Source organism: Ambystoma mexicanum, chromosome 2q (genome assembly GCF_040938575.1).
Source record: "Ambystoma mexicanum isolate Mex_15411 chromosome 2q, UKY_AmexF1_1, whole genome shotgun sequence".
Lineage (NCBI taxonomy): Eukaryota > Metazoa > Chordata > Amphibia > Caudata > Ambystomatidae > Ambystoma > Ambystoma mexicanum.
Window position 1 is genome coordinate 638,579,696 of NC_090924.1, and position 25,582 is coordinate 638,605,277.

The 25,582-nt window shown below is 41.2% G+C and overlaps 1 protein-coding gene across 11 annotated transcripts in view; it reads right to left on the reverse strand.

The window, feature by feature from the left end:
- The window catches only part of CIITA (class II major histocompatibility complex transactivator), an 807,875-nt gene that overhangs the window by 167,237 nt on the left and 615,056 nt on the right, over positions 1–25,582 (reverse strand). For 10 of the 11 annotated variants that reach the window (XM_069647820.1, XM_069647816.1, XM_069647817.1 and 7 more), the window contains 3 exons: positions 19,295–19,426; positions 18,062–18,130; positions 16,103–17,804 (listed from right to left, as the gene is read on the reverse strand). In XM_069647820.1, the coding sequence (XP_069503921.1) occupies positions 16,103–17,804; positions 18,062–18,130; positions 19,295–19,426 (1,903 nt within the window). The remainder of the gene's footprint in view (positions 1–16,102; positions 17,805–18,061; positions 18,131–19,294; positions 19,427–25,582) is intronic. The other variant, XM_069647821.1, reaches the window with a different exon arrangement.

The following is a 25,582-nucleotide window of genomic DNA, read 5'->3' on the forward strand; positions in this document are numbered from 1 at the left end:
TTTTGACAGGCCAGAGTTGACCTACACCAAACAGGACACGTTATTGGATTTTGACCAAGGAACACACAATGTCCTCACATATACTACCCGCTTCAAACAATTGGCTCAGCGCAGGCAGCCTTGTTGGAAGAGGCCTGTTTTACATTATACCGCAGAGGGTTGTCAGAAGAACTAAAAGCCAATCTCTCCAGGGTTCCAAGACAAGCCACATTTGAAGAGCTGGTAGGGCTTGTTATCCAGATGGATTATATTTTTCAAGAACGCGGACAGAAAGAAGCAAACACCTGAAATCGCCTGTCTCCTCCTGTGGCCCCTAAGACTTCTCTTAAACCAGCACTGGTGGAAAACCTATGCAGATAGGTGCCACTAGAGGCCCCCTGACTGATGAAGAAAGGAGAAGACACCAAAAAGGTCTATGTATGTATTGCGTGTCTTCAGAGCATCTTGTGCATTTGTGTCCTCTGGCGTCCCTTCGTAGGGCAGGAAACGCCAGCTTCCATACTTAAGATGGACGCTAGTCCGGGAGTCATCAATGAGTCCCAAGATGGTGAAAATGTTGCCTTGTGTTGTAAAAAAGGCCATCCCCCTATTGATTATCAAGATCAATCTTTGCTATCCTCCTGCACTCATGATTGAAACCAGTGCAATGGTGGACTTAGGTGCAGCAGGGTTGTTCATTGATAAGCCCTGGGCCTAAAGGATGGGTATTCTATTCACAGAAAAAGAGCTTCTCATACCCATTGAAGGAGTGGATGGAAGACCGCTGAGAGGTGTGCCCATTACACAAGCCACCATTACAGGCATGATGCAACTTCAACAGCACACAGAAAGGGTTTTCTTCAATCTCATCACCGCCACACATTTCCCTTTGATTGGAGATTCATAACCCTTATATCAATTGGAGAGCCAGAACCATGTTTTTGGGATCAGAACAATGTATCAAAGCGTGTTTTCGATAATTGTGAAGGAACCACAGTCGCCTCTGAGGAACCCATCAGGAATTTCTTTTCAGGTCTCAGTCTTGCTAATCTGATCCCTGACAAATATATGCACTTCCAGGACGTATTTTGTAACGAGACAGAAAAGACTTTACCTCGCCCAGGCCAGATGATTGTTGTATAGTTCCCTTCAGCTGGATGTCCATCTTATCCCCAGCCGAGAAGGATGAAAACTTGAAGAACAGTCTCATCATGGAGTCCAAATCCCCTGGTGGAGCATTTTTGTTTTTTATACCTAAAAAGAGACAACGGAACTATGTCCTTGTATCAATTATAGAGGACTAAAACAAATCACTGTAAAGGACAAATACCCAGTTCTGTTCATCCCTGACATCCTTGAGGCAGTGAAAGCCTTCCGCATATTCACCAAGCTAGATCTACGTGGTGCCTACAATCTTGTGAGAATACGTGCTGGGGTTGACTAGAAACAGCTTTTGGGACTCCTTTTGGACATTTTCAGTACCAACTTGTGCCCTTAGGTTTGGCCAATGCCCCTGCAGTATTCCAACGATTTATGGATCGAATATTTGCAGATATTCTCCTTCACTCCGTCGTTGTCTACTTAGACGACATCTTGATATTTTCCAGAAATCGAGATGAACATCACTATCACGTCTGTGAAGTACTGTGTCGACTTAGCATGAACATTTTAAAGGCCAAACTAGAGAAGTGCATTTTTGATGTATTTTCGGTGCCCTATCTAGGCTACATCTTCTCAGACCAAAATAGAATGAAAGATCCCAAAAAGGTCACAGCACTGCCACTTATGAAGCCCCAGAGGTCTCTTAAAGAGTTGCAGAGGTGTTTAGACATGGCAAACGTTTATCAAAAGTTTATACAATGTTTCTCCACTGTGGTACTACCTTTGACTAGACTCCGGAAAAAAGATGTTCTGCTTTGGTGGGATCAAGATATTAACCAGACCTTGTGTTGTATTTAATTTAAAACTTAATAAACATGTAAATAAAAAAAAAAGATGCTAACCAGGCCTTTGAATGTCTCAAAGATTGTTTCACAACAGCACCTTTTTTGAGGCAGCCCAATTATCACAACCGTTAATTCTGGAGTCAGATGCATTACAATATGCAGTACGGGCAGTGTTGAAACAATGAGCCTCAATGAAACAAAAACATCCTTTTGCTTATTTCTCAAGCACTCTATCCTCAGCAGAACGTAAGTACCTGGTCTTGGAGAAGGAACTACTGGCCATCAAGTTGGCTTGTCAAGAGTGGAGAAATCTCCTGATGGGAGCGAAATGCCAGTTGAGATCCGAACAGACCATCGAAATCTGCATATGTTACAGAACTTTGAGTGCTCTAACAGCCGACACGCTAGATGGGCCCTTTTTATTCCTATTATCAGTTAACCATCTCCTATATTGCTTGTTCCTGTAATCTTTTAGGAGATACCCTGTCTAGGAATGTAGTGCAGTTATCGGAGCAACTACCGGTGAAGAAAAACTTCTTACCTCAGGCTAAGTATGTCTTTATGGTAGACAAATTCCTTGAACAATTGCTAATGGACATGAAAAAGAACCCTCCATTGGACAAATGGAAAAGTCATTTGACCCAAAAAGAATGTTTGTTCTATTATTAGGGAAGGGTCTATGTACCTTCAGAGATTTGGAAGTTTAAAGTCTTGTATTTTACACATGACTCCATGGTAGCGGGTTATCGTGGTCAGCTCGTACAACAGTATTTTTAGTGGCCTCATATGACAATTAATGTACAAAAATACATGGCGAGCTGTAATAAATGTGCCCAAAATAAGACACCATTACATCAGCCAATCGGAAACATTACACAAAGCATACCACCGAGACCATGGCAATGCATTTTTACAGACATTATTGTTGATTTACCAAAATCGCAGGACTGCACTGTAATCATGGTGACCATGGATAACGTCACCAAATTGGCAAATGTTTCTGCTCTACAGAAATTGCCTACTGCAATTGAGATGACTAAGATTTTCTCAAGGATATTTTCTGCCTACATGATCTTCTTGAAGTCATAGTCTCAGACAGAGGACCTCAGTATACCTCCAAATTTTGGGGAGCCTTATGTCATCAATTGGTTATGGAACAAGCGCTCTCATCTGGGTATCATCCAGAGACTAATGGACAAACTGAGTGGTTAAATCAAACCTTAGAGCAGTATCTTCAATGCTTTATCAATGAGGTACAAGATAACTGGCTATCGCTCTTACCCCTTGCTGAATTTTGATATAATAATACTCAACATTCAGCACTTTGTCATACCCCATTCTATTGCACTTATGGATTCCACCCAAAATGGCTAAACGTGACACCTACAATATGCTCAAATACCCCTTCGGTAGAAGGCCTTTTTCAGGACATTCATACTGCACACCATCAAGCTGCACAAACATTGGATCACACACAAGCATGGGTCAAGGGGTATGACGACAAGAAAAGGGCTACCACCCCTTCACACAAAAAAGGGGGATCTTGTGTGCCACTCGACAAAGCACTTGCCAAGAAGACTGCCTCCAGGAAAATGTTCCCCTGAATACTTTGGACCATTTCCTGTACTCAAAGAAATAAATCCTGTGTAAAATTAGCTGCCTCGTGGCATCAGATCCACCCTATGTTTCACGTGTCCTTACTAAAACCTTTCCAAGGGAAAATAGGATTCCACCATACGTCCACCCATCAAGGATGCCTCTGCTGCAGAATACAAAGTGGAAAAGATATGTGATTCCAGGTTCCATCGGGGTATGTTACAATATCTCAAACACTTGAAAGGATATCCCATCTCAGACAGGTCATGGGAACCTTTTAAGAACATTAATGTCTCTTATTTGATTCAGAAGTTCCATCATGGGCTAGAAGGAGGCATAATGTCAGCATTTCCAGCCATGTTATGGAAAGTTGGAAACGCTTTCCCTCACTGTCGTTATGGCAACAATCGAAGCAAATTCAGCCCAAACCAAGATGGCCGCATTACGTCCCCACCACACAGACATCTATACACCATGCCTCACCAGTGACGTATCCCGGAAGTCCTTGAAACAACTAAATTACTTAATGGAGACCCGCATTCGGATCGGCGCGTCGCAACTGTGCTTTTTCCTCATTGCAAAAACGCTTTGTTTCCCTGTCCTTCCTGCATCTCCTAGACCCTGGTAAGCATCTCAGAGTCGTTGCCTTCTCATTCCCCTGGCTATGCGATTCCTCTCTGCTGTTTCCTGGCAGCATTTCCATTTCTCCTTGTTCCCCGTTCCAAATCCCCTTTTTGCTATGATTCTTTTCTGTCATTTGTAAAACATGTATTGAACTACCTTCTCAGCCAAGATCTTTTACATCAGCCATCCTTCCTGAAAGCTGGGATTACCTGCTCTTCTGCAAAGTATTCACCTGATTTTGTCACAGCTCCATCTCGATCAATTTGCAAACACCTGGCGTTTTTGTATCCCTTTTAAGAGGGGTTTTTCCTCTCATTTTGGATCAATCTTCCCGGCAGCCCCTCTTCCTTCTGTGTCGAGTACAGAATGCAGAGTGGCTTCTAGAGAGGCCAGGCCTTACCTCTACTCATCTCCTACAGTGAAGACTCCCAAGGTAAGGCCTGCAGCTGACAAAAGCCCATAGATCAATGATTGAGTATCCTGGTGGACAAGCTCAGTAGTGGATGGCAGGCGTGAATCCCTAGACTGAGTTGATGGCACAGGAGACCATTCTAAAGGTTTGAGGTAAAGAAAAGAAGATGTCAGAAGTAGCAGAATTTCAAAAACCAATTAGGCCAATATGGTATAAATAGAATAATATTTAGTTTTTGCAATATTCTCGGCTCGTAACTGACTTTGGGCATGAGCGTGATCAATGGAAATTCATTTAAATACATATTCCATCAGGTAAGCAAGTAGGCACCTCCCAGAGGGTTGCACCCATTACCAGTCCAAAAAGTAAAGACTGTTAGCTTCTTGAGACATAAAATCGTCTCGGGCACCAATATAAAAGTGGCCCACAATAACACATCAAACACACTTGGGGACTACTAGTGGGTAATGGACCTGGCGGTATACCCTAACGTATTTCACACAAATAATGAACAGCTCTGTTGTTACATTCATTTACATTTTACTGTTGCCCTTTGTGCAACCCAAAAACTTGCCTTCCAACCATTCTATCTAATCTCTCCTTTAGTGTATATCCCTAGGTTGCGCTGGTGTGCCGCTTATCTAGGGTTAAGGGACAGATAACAGAGGCTTGGCCTAACATATCCAGGCAATTAAATGGTTTATCGAATACCAGTATTATAAAATACACACATTCCTATGGGCATTGAAAAATGAACCCTAGGGTGTGCTGCAGGCCATACTGGTGAACAATCTCTTTTATAATTTTACCTGTTTAGTGACCACATATCAAGTCTAAAAACACTAATTCAGACCTTTTCACGTCAAAGGTGTGGAATATAACAGCTTAGATATAGCAATTCCGAAGTGTCTCTTTTTCAAATGGTACTTATCCACTTGTTTTTCCTCTGGGCGGTGGTATTTAGCCCTTGGTATGAGGAAACAACCAGGCCTACCAGTTTCAGTGGCTTTTCACAATATTCCACTTTCCTCAGGGCCTCGGTACCATTTTGGGCACCGACACAGAAAAGAGAAGAGGCGTGGCTAGAGCTGGTCACTGCACCCCAGTTGCAGTGTCTGCCACGCCACAAAATCGTGGGGTTTGGTGATGCATCTTCTAAGTGAGGGGATGGGTAATTCCCCCCAGTATGTACCTTGCTGTGTACTTTGAGAGTCTGTGATATCACTGGACCTCTGGTGGCTAACGTCACACATAACACATTACAATTCATTACTATACAGAACATACTATTTGAGTACTACGCAAGTGGGTGTTTTTGGTCAAATATGTTGCAAAAAATGCATTTGAAAACATATTTGCTTAGTAACATTGGTTAACACAAGTGTAGTAACTTATGAAACTGGTCCAGTCTGGCGCCAAAAAGTGGTCCATTCTTGCCAAAGACAATGGGTCGATCCTAGAATTATGGGCTGGTACTTCCAGCATTGCTATATTGCCCGATAGGCCAGTCTGAGCTTGGCCTCAGGGTGAATACAGCCTGAGCACCCTACCGCTGGAATAGAAAAGAATCCTCCTCCTAATGGAGATCTCGTTCATTAGGCATGCTTGGAAACCTGCAGAGTTTGTCTGCCTGAGTGCTGAAAAAGCTAAGCTTGCAAGGCTATTGGTTGACAGTGGCATGCTGTTGTCCATAAAACATGCCCATAATTATAGCCACAGAGGAGATGACAGCAGAGATTGAAAATGTTACCATGCAAAAGGTAGTCACAAATGTAGTGCTGATAGGGTCATTGTTAGGATTAAGGAGGGTTTTGTGTGCTTGGCATTGCCTGGTTTAGGGTTAGGATAGGGGTTAAGATAAGGAAAGGGGAGGTTGAATGTACATGAACTGCTAATGTAAAAGACAATAGCTACATTGTCCACCGAGTCACCATTTCTGTTTTTGATGCTTTGACGCTTTGCCCATCCATGACTTGATGGCAGCCATGATCGAGGAGAACTTTGGTTTATCCCTTTCAGTATCCTGTGAGAGCTTCAGTGGCTTCTGCAAACCATCAGCTCAGCAATGCAATCCCACTCCTATGCCTTTCAATAGGTCATGGAGTGGTCTCACATATATGTTGAAAAGTGGAGACAGAGGTGGACCCTGTGGCACACCACATTTCACAAGTTTCTTGAGGTCAAAACGTTTTTCTTTTAAAGTAATACAGCAAGTTTTATTATGCAAGTCTGAAACAAACAACTTTAAGGCTGAAGGGCCACATATGCTAATCGATTAATAATAATAATCGCATGATCCAGGGTGTCAAATTCTGCTGATAGAGCTAGCATAATTACCAGAGTGGATTCGTAATTGTCTTCATTCCAGAGTACGTTTTCACGGGCATCCAACAGCACCAGCTCTGTTATTCTTGCAGATGGAAACCCATTGCTCGCCCTCATGCCTCTGTTCATAAAGTGTCTAGCCACTTGGGCAAACATTTTAACTCTCTACAATGGAGACTAGTCTGCTGCACTGGTAGGTTAAGGAAGCACAACCCCATTCAGGGGTACCACACTCAGATGACTCTTGTCTCTACATTGCTGATCTACATCAGACTTCTATCTCTGAAACAAAGGTAGGATGACACAACCACAATGGGGGAAATCATAAAGCACTTCCTCCCTCACTAATTACTTAATGTTAAAATCAATCAACGTTACACCACATTCACTTCCCATCAGACAACCCACAAGGTCTAGCACACTATACACAGACTCCTACCCTATCCTTTCCCTTTGAAAACACCACTCCAGTGCATCCACTGCTACTCTCATAACCCTGGGACTACCCTTACAGCTAACACACCCCAGTGTAACTCCACTGCCCCAAACAAAGTTCAACCTGTAACAGCACACAGCTGATGGGTGCTTCCAACCTGCACCCATCAACACCAGTTTTCTACTCCACTCTTTCCCACCAAATACTCCCCCACCCACACACCTTTCTTACAAAGCCATGTGAGACAATATCTGCATTACTGGTAAAAGGGCGCTATGCAAGACTACTTTACCTTACCATAACTCAACGCCCACTCCTTTTTTATTCTAAAATCACTGTCGACAAGAAATTGGTCTTCCTGGGTAGGAGTAGCTGCAGGATTTCCTGGAGAAGGAATGACTGGCCAACACTGCTGTGTTCCAAGAAAGGGACAGCAAGCAGTCATCTCGGACATCATGATAACTTCCATAATTTCCAAATGTGAGAATGAGAGACAGGCTTGAAGGTACGTTGCAGCCGAATGTAAGCATGCATGTATGCATTATGCAGTATAGCTGTCATAGAAGAAGTATGCATGCTCAGAACAGAGAACAGTGAGTATACATCTTTGTCTTGCTTTTAGGGTATAAGAAACTGCCACAGATATTCAGTTATGATCTTTCTCTGTGTGAAGTAGGATTATGCATACGTTTGAGTTTTCTCCTGTTGACATTTATCTGACACTTACCTGATACTGATCCTCTGGCTCTTCTTCTTTATCGAGCCTCTCTCCAGTCTTACCACACCATTCAATGGACTCCTCATTTGGTATTGATTATTTGGTCCTCTCTATGACTAAACCTCTGCCTACTCCTGAACTGTACATATCACTTGGCCTGGATTCTCAGGTGTTTAAATGGTTGCATGAAGGAAGGCATTTACATGGTCTCCTAGGGAATCTGACAGCTTTTGGCACTTGCAACTGCTAAAAGCTGTCGAATTCCATAAGAATCCAGCGAACTACCACAAGCATGAAAATCTAATGCTGGCAGAAATGCATGGAGCAGAAGGGAGCGGGAGAGGTGTGCAGCAGGCAGGCATGCAGGCCAGCAGGCGAGCCCAGTAAACACTGCTGAAACAAGCCCTGTTCTCGGTAGAGAAGCGATCAGCTGCCCTGGCATGGAGGCATATACCAGGGGATACAGCCTGGGTTTTCGGGATGCAGATTTATTGGCACCCCCATGCCAAGTGCTAATATTATTTCAGTGTTTCCTACTTAATATTTGTGTTATTACAACCACATGATGTAACTCAGAACTGGCCCGATGATGTACGTAAGTGGAAAGGAAACTGATTTTCAACTTGTAACTTACAAAATCACACTTTATGTAATATGGCTGATATGTATAGCGCTTCATACCAGACTCCAAGTGATCGAACACGATGGAAACCAAGGTGTATGCCATCATCCTGTTCTCCAAGGCTAGCACATTGCCCCTGAGCTGTGTCCCCAGCTACTGACTGCTCTAGAGCATGGCTGTATTTTTGTGACTGTGCTATCTTTCAGTTTTGACTATTAGGTTGCCCTGAAAGCGCTACCTTGAAGCTAAAACTTTTGTCATTAAAATAGGAACTTTAAGAGCTTCAAATATGGGATTTGAATGAGCGTCACTAATGCTTTTACATGCAGAGGACATATGAGGATGGATTTGTGCTGTTTGGCTATGTGCCGCCCATCTCTAAGTCAGATCTATATGATTTTACACCCATGGCCACCCATCTCCACCGAAAATCACACCCCTTTTTCACTCTTTACCTGCATTTGTATTGTGTGCTGAATTTGACAGCCATTTTTACTTCCAAAATGGTGGCCACCATATAATAATGTTAATAACAAGTTATTTGACTTGATTGATGCATTAAAAAATGTCTACTTCAGTATTAAAAATAAACAAGTTACTGTTATAGTTAGGTTTTGTTCTGCAATGTCTCTGAAAATGTCTGTGTACTGATTTGTGTGGAGTTGGTCTAGTGTGCAGTATGTTAGTGATGTCACTGTGATTTCATTGGGTCTGCTATATGTGCTTTTTTAGGCAAGGTAGCCATTTTATTTCACCGAATCATGGCGTAATTTCCAGTGTTGTCAGGTCTGCTTATTATAAGCGACTTGAGGCTTCTTTTTCCCCAAAGTCCCTTATAATAATTGAAGGTTGCTTGTTTATCTTTGCAGTCTGGCACTTGTCTTTTTGTTTTCCACTGATACATGCAGGCCTGAAAGTGCTGAAATGCCTACTTAAATCTGGAGTGGGTGAGCATTCCCTTCTAGCATGGGACAGCTTGAGAAATCCACAGTGTGTTCAGTACACAATATAAATATGTATGCTCTGCACAGCGACACCGGGGCTTCCTGCCACAGCGCGCCTCTGTTAGGAGAAGGTGGACATCCATGTCCTGCACAGTTGAGCGGTTAATGCACCATTTTATAACTTCACATTTTCAGGCAAGGCTTTGAGTGAGGCGCTTCATTTTGTGACATTTTCTGTTGGGATTAGCTTCACAATTGTATTTAACCATTCAGTCCCACCCGGGTCCATAATGTCAACTGTGAAACCATTTTCTTTACAATGCAGGAGTGCACACTTTCCCAGGCACTACCATATGTTACTACCTGGACGTAGGATGGCAAAAGCTCAAAAATGGTATGGAAAACTTGTTTACACTTCCACGTGGCACACTCACATGCTCTAAAATGGTCTGCACAATGTCCTTTCGTTTCACAATGCACAGACAGAGCACAGTTCGAAACTGACTCTATTCCAACATGGCAGTTTAGGAACGTGATGTTGGTGTGTTGAAGTTCTTGCATATGGGCGCTGTCGGATTCGGAGAAATAGCCCCGACTTAAGATGGCAACTACGTTGCCTACCACGGGCTACCACATTGTACTCGGTCTTCGCCGGTGTGTGCACGCGCAGTAAGTGCCTGGTACATGCCACCATCGCCCTACCCCCTATGCTCCCTCTGCTGATCTTGTGAAGTGTACCCGCCAACAATGCCAGGGGGTTGAGTGTAAGTGGGGGCAATATGTATGGACAGTGCAAGAGGTAAAGGATTATACAGGTGGGTCCAAGCAAGTGTGGGTAATTGCCCCTGTAAACTAGGGAATTTGGGGATGTACAATACAGGGATTTCTAGGAATAATACAAAGGCAGGTTAATGTGAGTGTTTAAAATGAGTGCCACTCTTTTGTCGGGGTAGATCTAAAACTGGTGTATCTAATGTGGTATATGGATGCCGGGGGTCAAGCAGGGTGACTAGTGGATAATGCAAGCATTGTTGGGTTTGGATGCTTGGGGGCAATATTGTCACTTGAATTTAAATGGGGTAGCTGAAGTTGGGACCTAGAGGTATTTAGATAGTGGAGTTTGGGAATATAAAGGAGTGTAGAGCGGCGCTAGTAGTCTTGTAGGATTGGAGACCTTAGGGTAAATTAAGTAAATTCAATTAATAAAAATGCATATTTTGTTGTTTTTCTGAAACTTTATGCATTTCATAGTCAAATACCTTCTGAATGCATTAGATCCAAATAAACTTGTGAACGCTAGCCCACGATCTTGTGAGGAATGGTTGCTTTCATAGATTGACAACTTACTCCAAGATTGTTTTCCTGCCTCTGCCACAATGGGCTGTTAACGACTGGATAACCTAACTATACTGAAGATCACTATTGCGACCTGTGACTTCTAGTGTTTTAATAGGTTTTGTGACATTGCTATGACTTGTTGGTTTATGACTTGCGATGTGGCTGGAAGAGACCGTTTTAATTTTACCTTGAACGCTTCTCGCCCGCTCAATAATGCACCTGGTGCCCATCGTTTCTCCGATTGGCTGAAGCCAGTAACACTGGGAATCAACTGAGATTTGGCTAAAAAGCACATTTCCTACCCAGTCTAAGACATCAGTTCCCTCCGACACTTCCTATACTGCTTTTGCAGATCGCAGTGTAATGGGGCATTTGTCTCAGATCCAATGTGCCAAGAGAATATCGCAGTGGGAGAATGTGTCAATCACTTACTGATCATTTTCCTCACCTCTAGCTCTACTATTCCTCCTCACAGTATTTGTCTGATATATAAAGGTGTCATCTTCCAGCATCTTGTAACCCATTTTTAGTTAGTTAGGTGGTGCTTTAAGCTTAAGTTGAAACTACTGCATTAGAGTACAGCTAGCAAGAATGGCATCTGAGGAAGGACACAAAGCTTCTAAGTGTTGTTTGCTTATTTACCCACCCAATGACTGACCATGCTAATTCGTATAGCTGTTCCCACCCACATCCTGCCCCTCCCCAAATACATTATCCGGGGATCTCTTTGAGATAGCTTTATCAAGCCTTACGATCAAACGTCATGCTCAAAGTGCCTGCCAGTATTTTTTCAAAGCAGTCTTCTGAGAGTTAATTTGAGCTGTAAACATGATACTACTGTAATAAAATTGTCTTAACCAGGTCTCCCTTCAGCCACTCGATTTATAAACACTGGGGGGCCGATTCATGGAATTATACAGCAGAAAATAGGCTACTTGCACCCAATCTGTGCACGCAACTCTGTTTGTCGATTCATGGAATCAAATGTGCTGAACTTTTCCTGGACCTGCATGGATTTCGCATTGGCCTGGCACAGCTGTGCGAGCCGTCGAGGGCCTTGAGCGAGACTCCAAGCAGAGGGTGAGCATGGCCTGTGCAGAGGACTGGCACTCGGTGGAACACCAGAAGTATGGACTAACTTGCGAAGAAGCGGGTGTTCTGAGGGACGGGCTGCAGGACATTCCTCGCACTTCACTATTGCGCATCAAGAGACGTAATCATGGAATCGATCACGCAATATCTCGGCTTGGAAATGCCCACGCAAGTCCTTCATGGGATCCGCCAGCCAAAGGCTGGCGTAAGTACACTTGTGCATAGAATTTTCAGTGCGCAGGTGGGATTGCATGTCACATTTTTCGTGGTGCCTGTACTCAATTGGGGTTCCGATGTAACATAGGGTTGAACGTAAGCTGTGTAGCAGGGTGCAGTAATGTTTTACGTGGGTTTGCACGCACAGTTCCTGAGTTATTTCTGAGCTACGGATCTGCATATGCATGTTGTCCGGGTGCCGGATACAGTTACGGGGGACCCTGCGCAGGCTCCCCGAGTCACAGGCCTGCTTACGGGGGACCCCACACACTGTATGAAGGATGCGTGTATTCGCATCCAGGGGAGCGTACAAAGGTAGCTGATCTGGCAGTTTCCTGCTTTGCTTGTGGGCGTGTCGGGGGCGTTCCAGCCGTGACTTGCGAATACGGTTACTTTGCGCAGACAATTCCATGACTACGCATGGCGCACATTTTTTCTTCTGCGCCCAGGCTTGCACTGTGTCCTTCTCGCACACGGCCCTTGCGCGATTTCTGCACGTAATTCCATGAATCGGCTCCTGTGTGTCCTTCCCAGAAGTCCTGTTCAAAGCAAGCATTGGCAAATCCAACAGTTCAGGCTTCTGTATAGGTATTAGGCATTGCCAGGCACTGCTATTAGATGCTGATGAACTTACACCATTTTGCAGATGATACCATTGATGGGCAGTTAATACTACTATAGCAGTGCCTGTCAAATGCCAAAACTTTGTCATTGCCAATGCTTGATTTTTTTTGGTGGGTGGTAACTTACTTGGGGTGATCACTTTTCACTGTATCCCATTGCATATAGTTTCTGCTGCCCCTATTTTGCATATATCTCTTATTTGAGATTACACATAGAACTTGCCTCCATTCACCCAGCACTGCGGCACAGATGGCAGAGGAGCTGATAATACCACAGACTTTACCTAGCCCTCGGACTAGGTCCTGTGGCACCTTTTCCCCTTTCCATCAAGCTATATATCTCTTAGCATGTTCAAGGGGACCAAAGGGGAGAAGAAGTGAAGGAAAGAAAGAAGTGGAAGGCAGATGAGAGCGGGAAGGAATGGAGAAAAAAGAAACAATGATGTAATAAAAGAGTAGATAAGGGCGGAAAGGAAGGAAAGGTTGGTCCTGGTTTGGGCTAAGTCTCGGGTTTCATTGACTGTGCAGGCATTAGGGAAACTGCCTTGTTTGGACAATCATACACCATTCCAACCACCTTACACTAACACTTCTGCAAAAATGCAGTACTTGACATGCACAACTAGCAGTTCCTTAATTCTGTTCTCGCAAACATTTCCTGTGCAAATGTTCATCCATAGAAACAGTATGTGCTAACAGTACCGTGTGGGTGATCAGACCGTGTGTGTAAGGCCTTCTGTGCATCTGTGGGCAATACAATCAAAAGGGGGAGAAGAGGCTGTAGAACCGAGAAAAAATATAATACAAACGTTTTACAGAGCAGCTCTCATCTAGACTCAAGGGCCTTTCTGAGTTCTCGCGCTACAACATTTCGATTAATATCTCTCAGTAGGCAGGGATACCAAATAACTTTTTCAACGACCTAAAAGTCCGTCCCAGTAAAGAAAAGGTAAATAAAAAAATATGTGCCTGAGAGCCTATTTAGATGGCTAGGTTAAATTTAGGGCTGCCAGTTTTACGCATAATTACCGATGGAAATCACTCGGTTTCCTTTCTGTATTTCTTTGTAAAAAAGGGAAAAAAAATGCCGAAATTCATGCCTCTTGATCAGCTCTTCAGGTTGTCAATGAAGCTTTGCAGCCAAAAGACTGTGCAAAGTAACCCAATGAAGAGGCTAAAAAAAGAGATGTATTCCTCTTTTAAATGGTTTAGGGCTACAGAGATGTTGGTCACTTCAGCATAAGGAGCAGCTGTTTGGTTTTATGGTGGAAATGGATCTTGGCATGATGTTGACAGAACCCAGCTCTATGAGCTTCTCATTACAAGCATCAAGGTGCTACATTTTTATATCAGAATAAATGCAGAAAAGCACATTATTTTTTAACGGAGTAACTATAAATGTGCATAAATGCAGATTAAATGACTAAAAATCAAATATGATGAATATAGACATACGTGTTCAATAAATAAATAACATAAAACCAGAAACCTTAATTAAATCAAAGGCTTAACTTTGCACGAGCCAAATTATTGTCTCTGCCTGTTACTAGCAGGTGGGGCACTCCCTACATCTCAACAACATTGTGGTTTCTTACATGGGATGACCTAATAACAACCAAATTATAGGAGTTATGATTTCTGTCATTCCACATGACACAGTGTGGCATTATTGAGCACACAGCTGGCCATTAACTCGTGATTGCCATACACCTGATTTTGGGGCTGTGTGTACCCAAGCAGGTACCAGAGAAGAACTAGCTTTATTGATAAGCTCTGTGGCCAGAAATGCTGAAATATGTTATGGGGAAATATACAGAAAGGGCAATTTGTATTTACAGACTGGTATTTGGTCGGCCCATGTAGTGCAAGATCAGTAGTAGTAATGGCACGTCAGTTTGCCAGCACCTTTTCCTCCACCTGGCCTACTCCCCCCCTTCGTCCCCTTTCACTAATTACTCGTTTCATCGATGTCAATGCGTTGCATCACGTGACATGAGGCACCCTTGTTCTGCCTCCAGCTATGCCATGGCCCGGTTCTCGTGAGTGGCGGTTAGCATGCATTTCCACCTAGCGTTTCAAGCTGCAACACACAATCTGTGGGTAGTCCACAGGGAATGATCATGATATAACAGTAGGCCGCTCAAGTTAGGACCCCCAAGCTGAAGGCAAGGGATTCTAGCAGCCACTTCTTTCTTCAGTTTAACCCCTTAATTGTTGAAAACGTATATTTTACGTTCTTGCCACTTCATTCTCAGCGCTAAGAGCGCGACATACACGTTCTTAATACATGCATTGCTAACTGTGCAAAAATTACCTCGCGCAGAAGGTAATGAAGTAAGCTAAACTTAATTAAACTTACTCTATCAGGTGCTAGGCAATTATTGTTTACAGGTAGTGTGGCGGGAGCTCCCAAAAAGCACCTTGAAGCGAAGTAGGCAGGATCAGCAGGCACTGTCAGGGTCACGTAAAGCTTTATGACTGGTCAGTCAGTGCAGTTCTTATCTTCTTGTTCTAAACACACAGGCACACACACGGGGGCGCACGCGCGATTTAAATCCCGTGGGGAGTTAGTGGACTTGCCTAGGAAAGAGGTACTTCTACGTTGAATCTCAATAGGCAAACAGCTCCTTCTCCACCTTGGAAAGCAACCTGGTACTCCGAAAATTGTCAGATATGGGTTGCGTAGCTAGTTGTAACCAATTTCAATTTAAACACAGTAATTCCTATAGAGAGTATGTAACAATTTGGCAACACCCCTTTATTATTGTATAAATATGAAACCCTCTCAAAATATGCGGGACAAAATTGGTGTCTCTCAGCGGATCCCCTCCCCACCTGCCATCCCCACAGCCCAGGGGTCTACAACCTGTTGTGGCTTTTCAGATATTTTAGACTATGACTCCCATGATCCCTCACCATTGACTATGCCGGCCAGCAGTCATGGGAGGTGCAGTCCAAAACATCCACAGAGCCAAGCAGACGATGAAGCCGAGCTCTGCATGTGCACAACCTGTTTACTAATTCTGTGGCCACTAAGGTTATAAATGTGCACCACAGAATGTCCTCATGCAAGGCATCAGATACACACATTTAAAAAAGAAATGCATTTCTAATGGCCCCGCCCCATTTTCTGTGTAGCCTAGTCGTTCTTGCCTGTTCCAGATTTGCTCCGATCTACGCTGACAATTATTTATTTAATTCCACAATGGTATGTAATTATCAATGACTAACCTGAAAGACTCAATATTGTGTAAAACAACCAACTGCTTTAGGTCTTCTATTTGGATGCCGCTGTTCCTTAAATCCAATGAGAACGTGTTTGAAGACCTCCTAAGAGTGTGTCGTAACACATGGACGTCAGGTGGGGTGAGATGTGTACACTGGAAGGAGAAGTCCCCTTTGAGCTTAGACGCTGTGAGCACCAGAAGGTCCATGTCTTGACTTTCGTACACACAGTGGCAAAGTTCAAGAAGTTTGCCCGGGCTGAGCTCATGCGGATTGAGGTTCTCCAGGTAATCTGAAACCCTCCGTTGCTTCCTAGGGAGGGATTTCACTTTTTTTTCCTTTGGGAAGCCGAGGTCCATGCCACCGTCAGTGAATATAAGACCAGTCAAAAATCTACGAACAATATCTAGCCACGGGGCTTGAAGCTTTTTCTTTCTAGGCTCCAAGGAAAAGAATTTGGAAATAGTTTTGCCCCTGACAGTTTTTGACAACAAAAGGTGCAGTGCCACTAAAAACCTCTGGAGGATACAACTTGAAAACACACTTCCATAGTCTTTGCACAGAGGGTCAGAATGGATAGAGAACGTCTCCATAAAGCCATACTTCAAGGCAAATTCCTGGACATCTGCAGATGGAAAGGTATTTTCCATCAAGGCATGTTGATGCTTTTCACCAAGTGTCAATGCTAGGCAGGCTAGTTTAGTAAAGCATAGTTTTTCCGCTGATGTGAGCTTAGTAGCTGGATGTGGGGGTGCATTACCCAAATTATGTTTTATTATTTTAACGAACAAGCTAGTTAGAGTTGAAGGTAGTTTTTTATCTTCAGTCTTATACACCGTCTCACAAAATACACAAATCATTCTGCACATGAGTGGAATGTAACAGCAGCTGAACAAATAGTGGCTTTCCTTGATTTGTTTCACGCAATCTCTACCAAAAGGGAACTTTTCAAAATGTTTTTTCATGTACTCATCCACATGATGTGGGGAGAATCCTACTAATTCCAGAACCCTATCTGCTTTGGCCAAGTATTGGTGGAACGTGTCCTTTGGCCTTGAAGTTATCAGGATAGTGCATCCACGTAATAGTTTCTTCAGGAAAATACCTGAAAACAGTTCCTTGACAGTGAACGACTGCTTGGAAGAGGAGCTAGCGGAGCAATGAACCAGTCCATCAAACTCGTGGAACTCATCAAACCCGTCAAAAATCAGAAGAACTTCACCTGGATTGCAGAGGATGTATTTGAAGACCTCCTCACATTTCTCCTTAGGCTTAGCAGAGAGCTCAAAAAGCATGTCCTTCAGGCTGTATCGCTGTCCAGAGCGGTTCAGTCTCCTGCACTGAAAACAAAACACAATGCTGAACTCAGGATAGGCGCCCATCGTCCAATCTTGGCAAATCTTCTTCACTAGAACAGATTTGCCCATTCCCGAATTACCCAAAATAGCAATTGCCTTGGTTTCTCTCAGTTTGTCTCTGGTCCCTTGAAACAGGTTGCGTCTTTCCACCAAATTCTCTTCCCTTTCCGATACATCATAAATAGTAACCTCTTTTTCAACAGCCTTAGCGGCCACTTTGCACAGTTTGCTTTCAGCACGGCTTTGTACCAGGTCGACATCTGTGTGGAGACTGTCCAGGTGGCATTCAGGTGTTGTTGCCATGAGTTTCCAGTGCTCCTTGAGAAGAACTTGGAAAGCTTCAACACATGCTGAGGAGAGAAATAAGCAAGTCTAAGTTTACACTTCAAAGAGTTTTTTTAAACATACATTATATGAAATTAAAAAAGACACATATAGAAATATTTTGTTCCTGGGATTCTAATTTCAAAAAACATTACATTGATTGAAAATTGACTCTTACAATGAAGCATGAGCAAGTCTATGCTGTACCGAGTGTTTTAATTAGTATTGCTCAATATTCCTTTTTCACATGCAATGGGAAAGTGTTATTCATTAATAAACTCACTTGGTTTTTGAAGGGTAGGTTCAAAAGTAATGGAGGGACAGGCTGGCGTCTTGCTGAATGCCTCAGAACCTACAAAATACCATATTTTAGTTCTCCATTGGAGTAGGGGGGACTGTTCAAAAGGGATGCCTAAACAAGCTGGCCTCCGAGTTCAGAGGTGCATACAATATATATATTATTACACTGCATACAATATATATATATTATTACACTCATTTTTTTTTATTTCAAGCAAAAAGATCAAATGTGCAAGGAAATAAATCATGCCATTGCACCCAATGCTGCTGATTCGGTTGCATCGTTTGACTGCTTAGTTCGACCTTTAGAATAGCTTGTCGAATGCCCATTAAACGCATGCAGATTTATATGACAAACTGATAGACGAAAATGTGTTATGCTTCATAGTTACCTGTATTTCCCGAAGCACATGCCTAGTGCTATGAGACGTCACTGTTCTAGGGCAGGAATTCTTGAAATCTAAGCGTTTGGGTTTGTACTCGAGCTGACCTTTTAAAAAGCCTAAAATTGTATAATTGTCATTTTGTTGCGATTTAACATGCTGAGTGTCCACTTGCCCCGGACTCAACCTCATAGCAGTATCATCTGCTAGTTAAAGGATACATGGATTGCTTACAGTTTTAGAGGGAAACAATACATTCACTTGTAAACATAGTGAAAATCATTTTTATCCTTCTATACAAAATGACTTCATATTCATAATTAAAAAAAACGAATTTTATATATGCATACCACCACCATGTGTGACTTTTCCTCACTGATTTTGTATAGAATTAAATACATTATTTTAACTATGTTTACAAGTGAATGCATTTTTTTCCTCTCAAACGGTAAAAAAATCCATGTAAGCCTTTCACTAGCAAATGATGATTTTATGAGGTTGAGTCTGGGGTAAGTGAAAGCTAAGCACCCCTATAGGAAGTGCTAATCCCATGTGTTCCTCCTGTTATACAGAGTTATATAAAATCTAAATCAGAGAGAACATCAGGCAGGAGAGTGTGAAAAAAACATCTTGCTGGAAATGTACAAAATGTGCGCATTTAAATGGCAGAACATGTATGTGAAGAATGAGTGAGCAATGCAATCCGAGTGACAAGACACCTTGTTTACAGACAAAAGGCTCAAGGTCACAAATATCTGAAATCTTTGTGTTCCTTTTCATCAAAGATGACTGCATTTACAGAAAAGGTATTTATACCACACAAAGCATCTCACCGGTTCGGCCACATTGGCTCATGGAAGCTGGTTGTGGCATAATTGGCACATCAGCAGTTGATGGGGCAAAAGGGCTGCAAGATGTGCTTCTGTCAGGTGATGTGGGAATACTTCTGTGGGCAGGGCCCACTGCTGAGTAACATAAAAGAAGAGCTTCTTTACTATACAATCATTGATCTCACGGCAACATGCATTTTAAAGAAACAAAGAAGTGTGAATTGACATCCCACATCCAGCTATGCGTAAAAGTAATGTTTTTAATTTATTTATATATGGTACGGTTTACACAAAAAGTTTAATACAATCTTTCCGTCACTTATAAATGAAATTAGTACAAAAACAACATAAATATTTGTACAATTGCCACCTCCACAAAGTCCTTTTTTCCAATAATGTACTGTATCGTCATTAAAAACATTAATCAAATGTTAAAACATCCATCAGAATAAAGGAGAAGAATTGTGCTACAGTCTCATTGATCTCATTCAACTGTCAGGGCCCAGATCTCATACAGCGTCCATTATTTTCCTAAGGTAGCATCAGCATCCTTCAAAGCATCATGAATGTATATCCAAAAATGCAGGCCAGAAAAAGTTGGGGGAGTCTCTTCCTCTTTCATAAAACAGATAACAAAATCCTAACTTTGAATCTTAGAGTCCAGATATACATATTTGCCCAAAAGCCTTACATTTCAGTTTGTGGCCTCACATTCCAATAAATGCACGGAGCAAGGACTTTATATAACTCCTGATATAACCTGCAATACCGATCAGACAGAGGTATTTTCTGCGCCAATAAATTCCATCTCAATTTCATGAAGCAACAGCTAAGGCTTCTAGAAGGAAAGAAATCTATGTATAATGGAGGAGTCTGTCTGGTTGGGAAATTCTTTAAGTATCCTCTCATCATTTTTTAGCCAGCAAATAATTTTAAAAAAATGACTATGATCCTGCACGTCCATGTTTGATTTACTTCATATTTTTAGAGTTTTTAAGTAGACGCCTCTCCATACTTATATGTCAAGATTCCCACCTGGAAAAGCACAGCTTCGTGTATATTTCATTTGCCATCCTAACAGGTTCCTTCATTCCCTTTCTGCCTCTCTGGGTGTGGCCAAGGAGGCTATTTGGCTCAGCAGTGTGGATTTCTGCTTGGGTAGCAATAGAAAATATTCCCAGCTCTGACCAGATATATTCTATTGGGGTCTCGCTTGGTTTTAGCAGAGTCTTTCCCCAAAGGACACTCTCCAATTTCTTCAGCCAGGTACCATCCTCAGATGCGTACAGTTCAGGACCATACAAGCAATGGTGGAAATGTTTTTACTTAATGGACTCAATCAAGGATTGAAAGCTAAACGCCCATATCACTTACCAAATGAAATGGCAGTGCTACATATGATGTCAAATTGTATGACTTACATGAGAACCACATGCACATAAATACTCTGACATGTTATCATTAGGTTGCAATGTTATTCTAGCTGATGGAGGAAGTAAAGAGTTGTTATGAACATGATATGTCATGATTCTGAAACATTCCAGTAGTGATAGCAGCTTATTGACACTCCCCTGCCTAATCTGAGACTGGGCGAACTGCTCCCCCTTGTTGGCTCCCCCGGTTGCTTGTAGATCCCTTTCTGCAAAACTGCCCGCCCTCCCCTGTTGTTAGCACCTCCACTCCCTTGTATTTATCATTGTGATTTGCTTCCCTCGACATGCACTTTCCCCTACAACTTGTAAAGTCCTCTGTTGCTTCCCGAAGGTACGCCCATGCTCAATAAATATATATATATATAAACACAGAATGTAGCCAAAAAGCGCTTTGCCTAATGCTAGTAGCTGGTGCTCCGGGGTACATGCTGGCTAGGCTTCGCAATATGACAAAAAAACATATATCCCAAGGGTCGAGGTTGCATATAAGACCCTCAATTAACCCAGGCACGCAAGAACTTGCTGTGTTAGGTTCAAAATTACTTTATTCAAATAAGTGCATCAAAAAAAAGGTGAAAACAATATACATTCACCATCAAAGCAGACCAGATGAATAAAAAAACTCACCCACCCGGGTGGAAAACGCCACGTGTTCCGCTCGTATAATGAGCTTCTTCAGACTAATTCAATCCATATTTGTGAGATTCTCCATGAACTTTAAAAAACGCTGGTTTGAATTGAAAAACTCCAACCCCTGCTCTTCCTGTGTTGAAAAAGGTCACATGACCTCAAAAGCATAGGGGCTTTTCTTTATAATATATCCACCATTTTGAAAAGTTGATGTGTTGCATAGAATTAGAATACATATGTTTAATAACATTGGTGCATTAATTCACACTCCACAAGGAGGCAGTGGTTTAAATCTCCATTCTCCCCAGAAAAGCTAATATCATGTAAATATCGGAGCTAAAAGGGCGCAATTGTGCTGATGTCATAATTGTGGCACTGTGTCCCGTATAAATGCTAGCACAGCATCACATCACCCCAAATGATATGTCAAAATGCCAGGAGACATAGAGCAGCAGCTGTGTTCAACTAAAGAGCATACGTGTGGTCTGGAAACCGACTGCATTTCCTAATCTATTTGTGATAATCACTACTGCCACTAGAGGGACAGATGGGTTTGTTTAAATATTTTTTATTAATAAAAGGTAATGTCAAAAAAATTACAGACAAAGTTAATAGAGTTTTAGGCAATTACATAACATATTACATTCAAAGTTTGTACAAATGGAATAAGTATATTTGATATCAGAGCTTATATTTAACTTACTAAAATAAGTATCAATTGAGTTAAAATTCAGATAATAATATTAGGGGGAATTTAGACATTAAGACAGGACATGAGACATGAGGGAAGAGAAGGGGGCAGGAAGTATCTAGAAAAGCTTACCTATTATACATTAGTATTCAAGTATTGAATTAATCTATTCCATTTCTTATTAAATGTATACAAGTAATCAAATAATGAAGCATGGCCTTGTTCAATTCGATGGAATGAGCAAATTGAGTTCCACCACAACTTGTGTGAAAGATTGGTAGTATTTTTCCAATTGCATGTAATATTATGAAAAGCAATGTTAATAAACAAGTTAAACAAAGAAGGAGAATCAATTTAACTTATGACTGGATTGATTAACGGACCAATCATTAAATTAGCGAGTGATAAAGGTTCTGCAAAGAGAAACATTTTCTGCATATGTAACCAAACTTTAGTCCAAAATGCATAAACATATGTACATTTAAAGATTACATGTGTAAAATCAGCATTAGGTTCATTATATGTCCAACATTCATTAGGTGCGCCAACAAGACTTTTAGCAACACGGGAAGGAGTAAGAAAAGCTCTGTGTAAAATAAAATAATATGTTTGGGTACGGTTGGCAGCAGAAGATGAGGAATAACATATCCTCCAAATTTTAATCCAAACATCAAAGGAGGGTTGACGTTTCCAATCTGTTTCTCAATACCTAATAGTAGTGAGATTAAGTGAATTAGGGGAAGGAGGGTAATTTAGGAACAAATAAAACTTTTCAGCTTTAGTCAATGGATTGTTAATTAAAAGATTTTAAAAAAGGGGAAGGTGATTTCTGGTTAAATGTAGATGAAAAAATTAGTGATTGATTTGATTAATGAAGTATGGAAGGAAAGGTCAGATTTAGGACTATTGTATTGTGTACAAATTATCGGAAATTGAGTTATTATTTCATTTTGAACAAGTTGTCTGATTAATTTAATACCAGAAGTATACCATCTATGTATAGTCAAGAGGTTGGATTTGGTGGAGTTTTGTTTGCTGAACCATAAGAGACAGTCTTCAGGCTTGATTCTATTGAAGGAATTAGTAGGAAGTTTATTTCAAATGATCTTGAAGAAATTAAGTGGTGGATAGGAAGTCATATTAGGCCAGGAGGATGTGATTAGGAAGTGAGACAAAGAGAGTGTGGAAATAATACTAGTTTCAATGACAATCCCTAGAGGATCTTTGTCTAGGTGAGATTCATGTAGATTAAAGCTGCAAGTTGTTTAAGCGCAAAAGCTCTATGATAGAGTTGAAAGTTTTGACTCCACCTAAGGATTTAGGAAGTTTTAGTTTATTAGCTGCAATGCGAGGAGTCTTGTGATTCCACAGAAATTTTAGAAGTAATGAGTCTAGTTTTTTGAAAAAGGAGGAATGTATAGCAATGGGATCATGGAGAGCAAGTATAAGACAATGAGAGCGATCATCATCTTGATAGTCTCTAGGCGACCCCACCAAGAAAGAAAGAGAGGCAACCATCTTTCAGTTATTTCAGTGAGTTTTTCTATTATGCAGTTAGCATTAAGATTCATTGTGGTATATATGTCTATGTCAACAAGAAGGCCTAAGTATTTAATATGAGATGATTTCCAAGATAGAACCGATAGGGGGGTATTAGATCTGTTTAAGTATGAGTAAGGGGCATAATTTCTGATTTGTCAAACTGTAATTTGTAGCCAGAAACAACAGATTAATCATTATTATTGGAAATTAAATGTGGAATTGGGGAAGCCGGATCGGAAAGATATATTTGAATATCAACGGCATAAGGTGAACGTTTGACCTCTATATTATTTATAAAAATTACTTTGATGTTTGGGTTTAATCTGATATTTTGAAGTAGGGGTTCCAAAGCTAGGTTAAACAATAGAGGAGAAAGAGGGCAACCTTGACGAGACCCTCTTTCAATTCTAAAAGCGAAAGATAGAGAATTATTAATGAGGATACAAGTGGTCGGTGAAAAGTATAACATTTTAACCAAGTTTATGAAATATGGTGAAACGCCATGCCAAGTTAAGGAATGAAACAAGAAAGACCAGGATACACGGTCAAATGCTTTTTCAGCGTCAGGGGTGCTAAGGGCCAAAGGTATGGTTTAGTTTTGGGATGGTGCTAGAATGTTAAACAATAGTCTTGAATTAGTAGAAGCATGACGTCCTTTAATAAATCCAAATTGATCTTGATGTATAAGATACGGAAGGAGGGTTTCTAAGTGTTTAGCAAGAATTTTAGCACAGATTTTGGAATCCAAATTAATAAAAGATACGAGTCAAAAGTTTTTGATATTTGAGGGGTCTTTGTCTGGCTTGGGAAAAAGAATAAGGGCTTCACTAAAAGATCCAGGACTTTGACCAATATTAATAAAAGGGGAGTATAATTCTAATATCTTAGGTTAAAATTTTGCCAGTTTTATTAGAATTGTTATAAAGTTTTGTTCTTGATTTGAGTATAGAATTGGCAGCCTTTTCTGTGCCAATTTTTATTAAATTCAAGGTGTTTGGTTATAAGGGTTTTCAATATGTTTGGTTCCGGTTTTGCGTAATATGACTATTCAAGTTCTTTTATTGAAGTCATGTAAAGATTCAGACTGTCTCTTTATGACAGAAACAAACTGGATTATGAAAGCCCATAGGCAGACTTTAAATGCATCCCAGTTGCTATGTATCGAAGTATGTTGTGGAAGATTGTTAAAAAAAATCCTTAATGAAGGAGTTGTTTTTATCAATAAAATATTGATCTTTAAATAGAAATGAATTGAATCTCCATCTTGGTGAGAATTTATTAGAAGGAGACCACTCAAGTACTGTAGATACTGGGGCATGGTCAGAAATAGTTATAGGATCAATTTCAGAATTTAGAATAGAGGGAGCTAATGATGAATTAACAATTATGTAGTTAAGCCTAGAGAAGGATTGGTGAGGTTGGGAGTAAAATGTAAACTTAGTTGTTTGTGGATGACCAAAACGCCATGAGTCTAACACATTTAGATTTTGTATTAAATTTAGGAAGTTGGTTTGGGATTTAGAATTTATAAAGTTGGATGATAATTTCCAGTCGAGGGCAAAATCAACTATCTGATTCATATCTCCACAAAAAATTAAAATGTCATAGGTCTTCTGCGCAAGTTTAGTGAGTAAAGAGGACCGGAAAGAGGGATTGGGAGCATTAGGGCCATAAACATTGATAATAGTAGCAGGAAGATTGTAAATGACACTCTCACTAATGATCCATCTGCCTTCAGGATCCTTTTCTTCACGGACTGGGGTGAAATGTAAGCATTTATTAATTAATATAGAAACTCTGGCTTTTTTATCCAAAGTATTAGCAAAATATGTATGACTGGACCATGAGGCTTTATTCTTAAGAGTCTCTTCATCAGAGCACAAATGGGTTTCTTGTAAGCAAATAATATCAGATTTTTGCTTAGCTAAAAGTTAAATAATTTTGCTCCATAGGATGGCCTAGGCCTTTAACATTCCAAGTAGTAATTTTAATAGA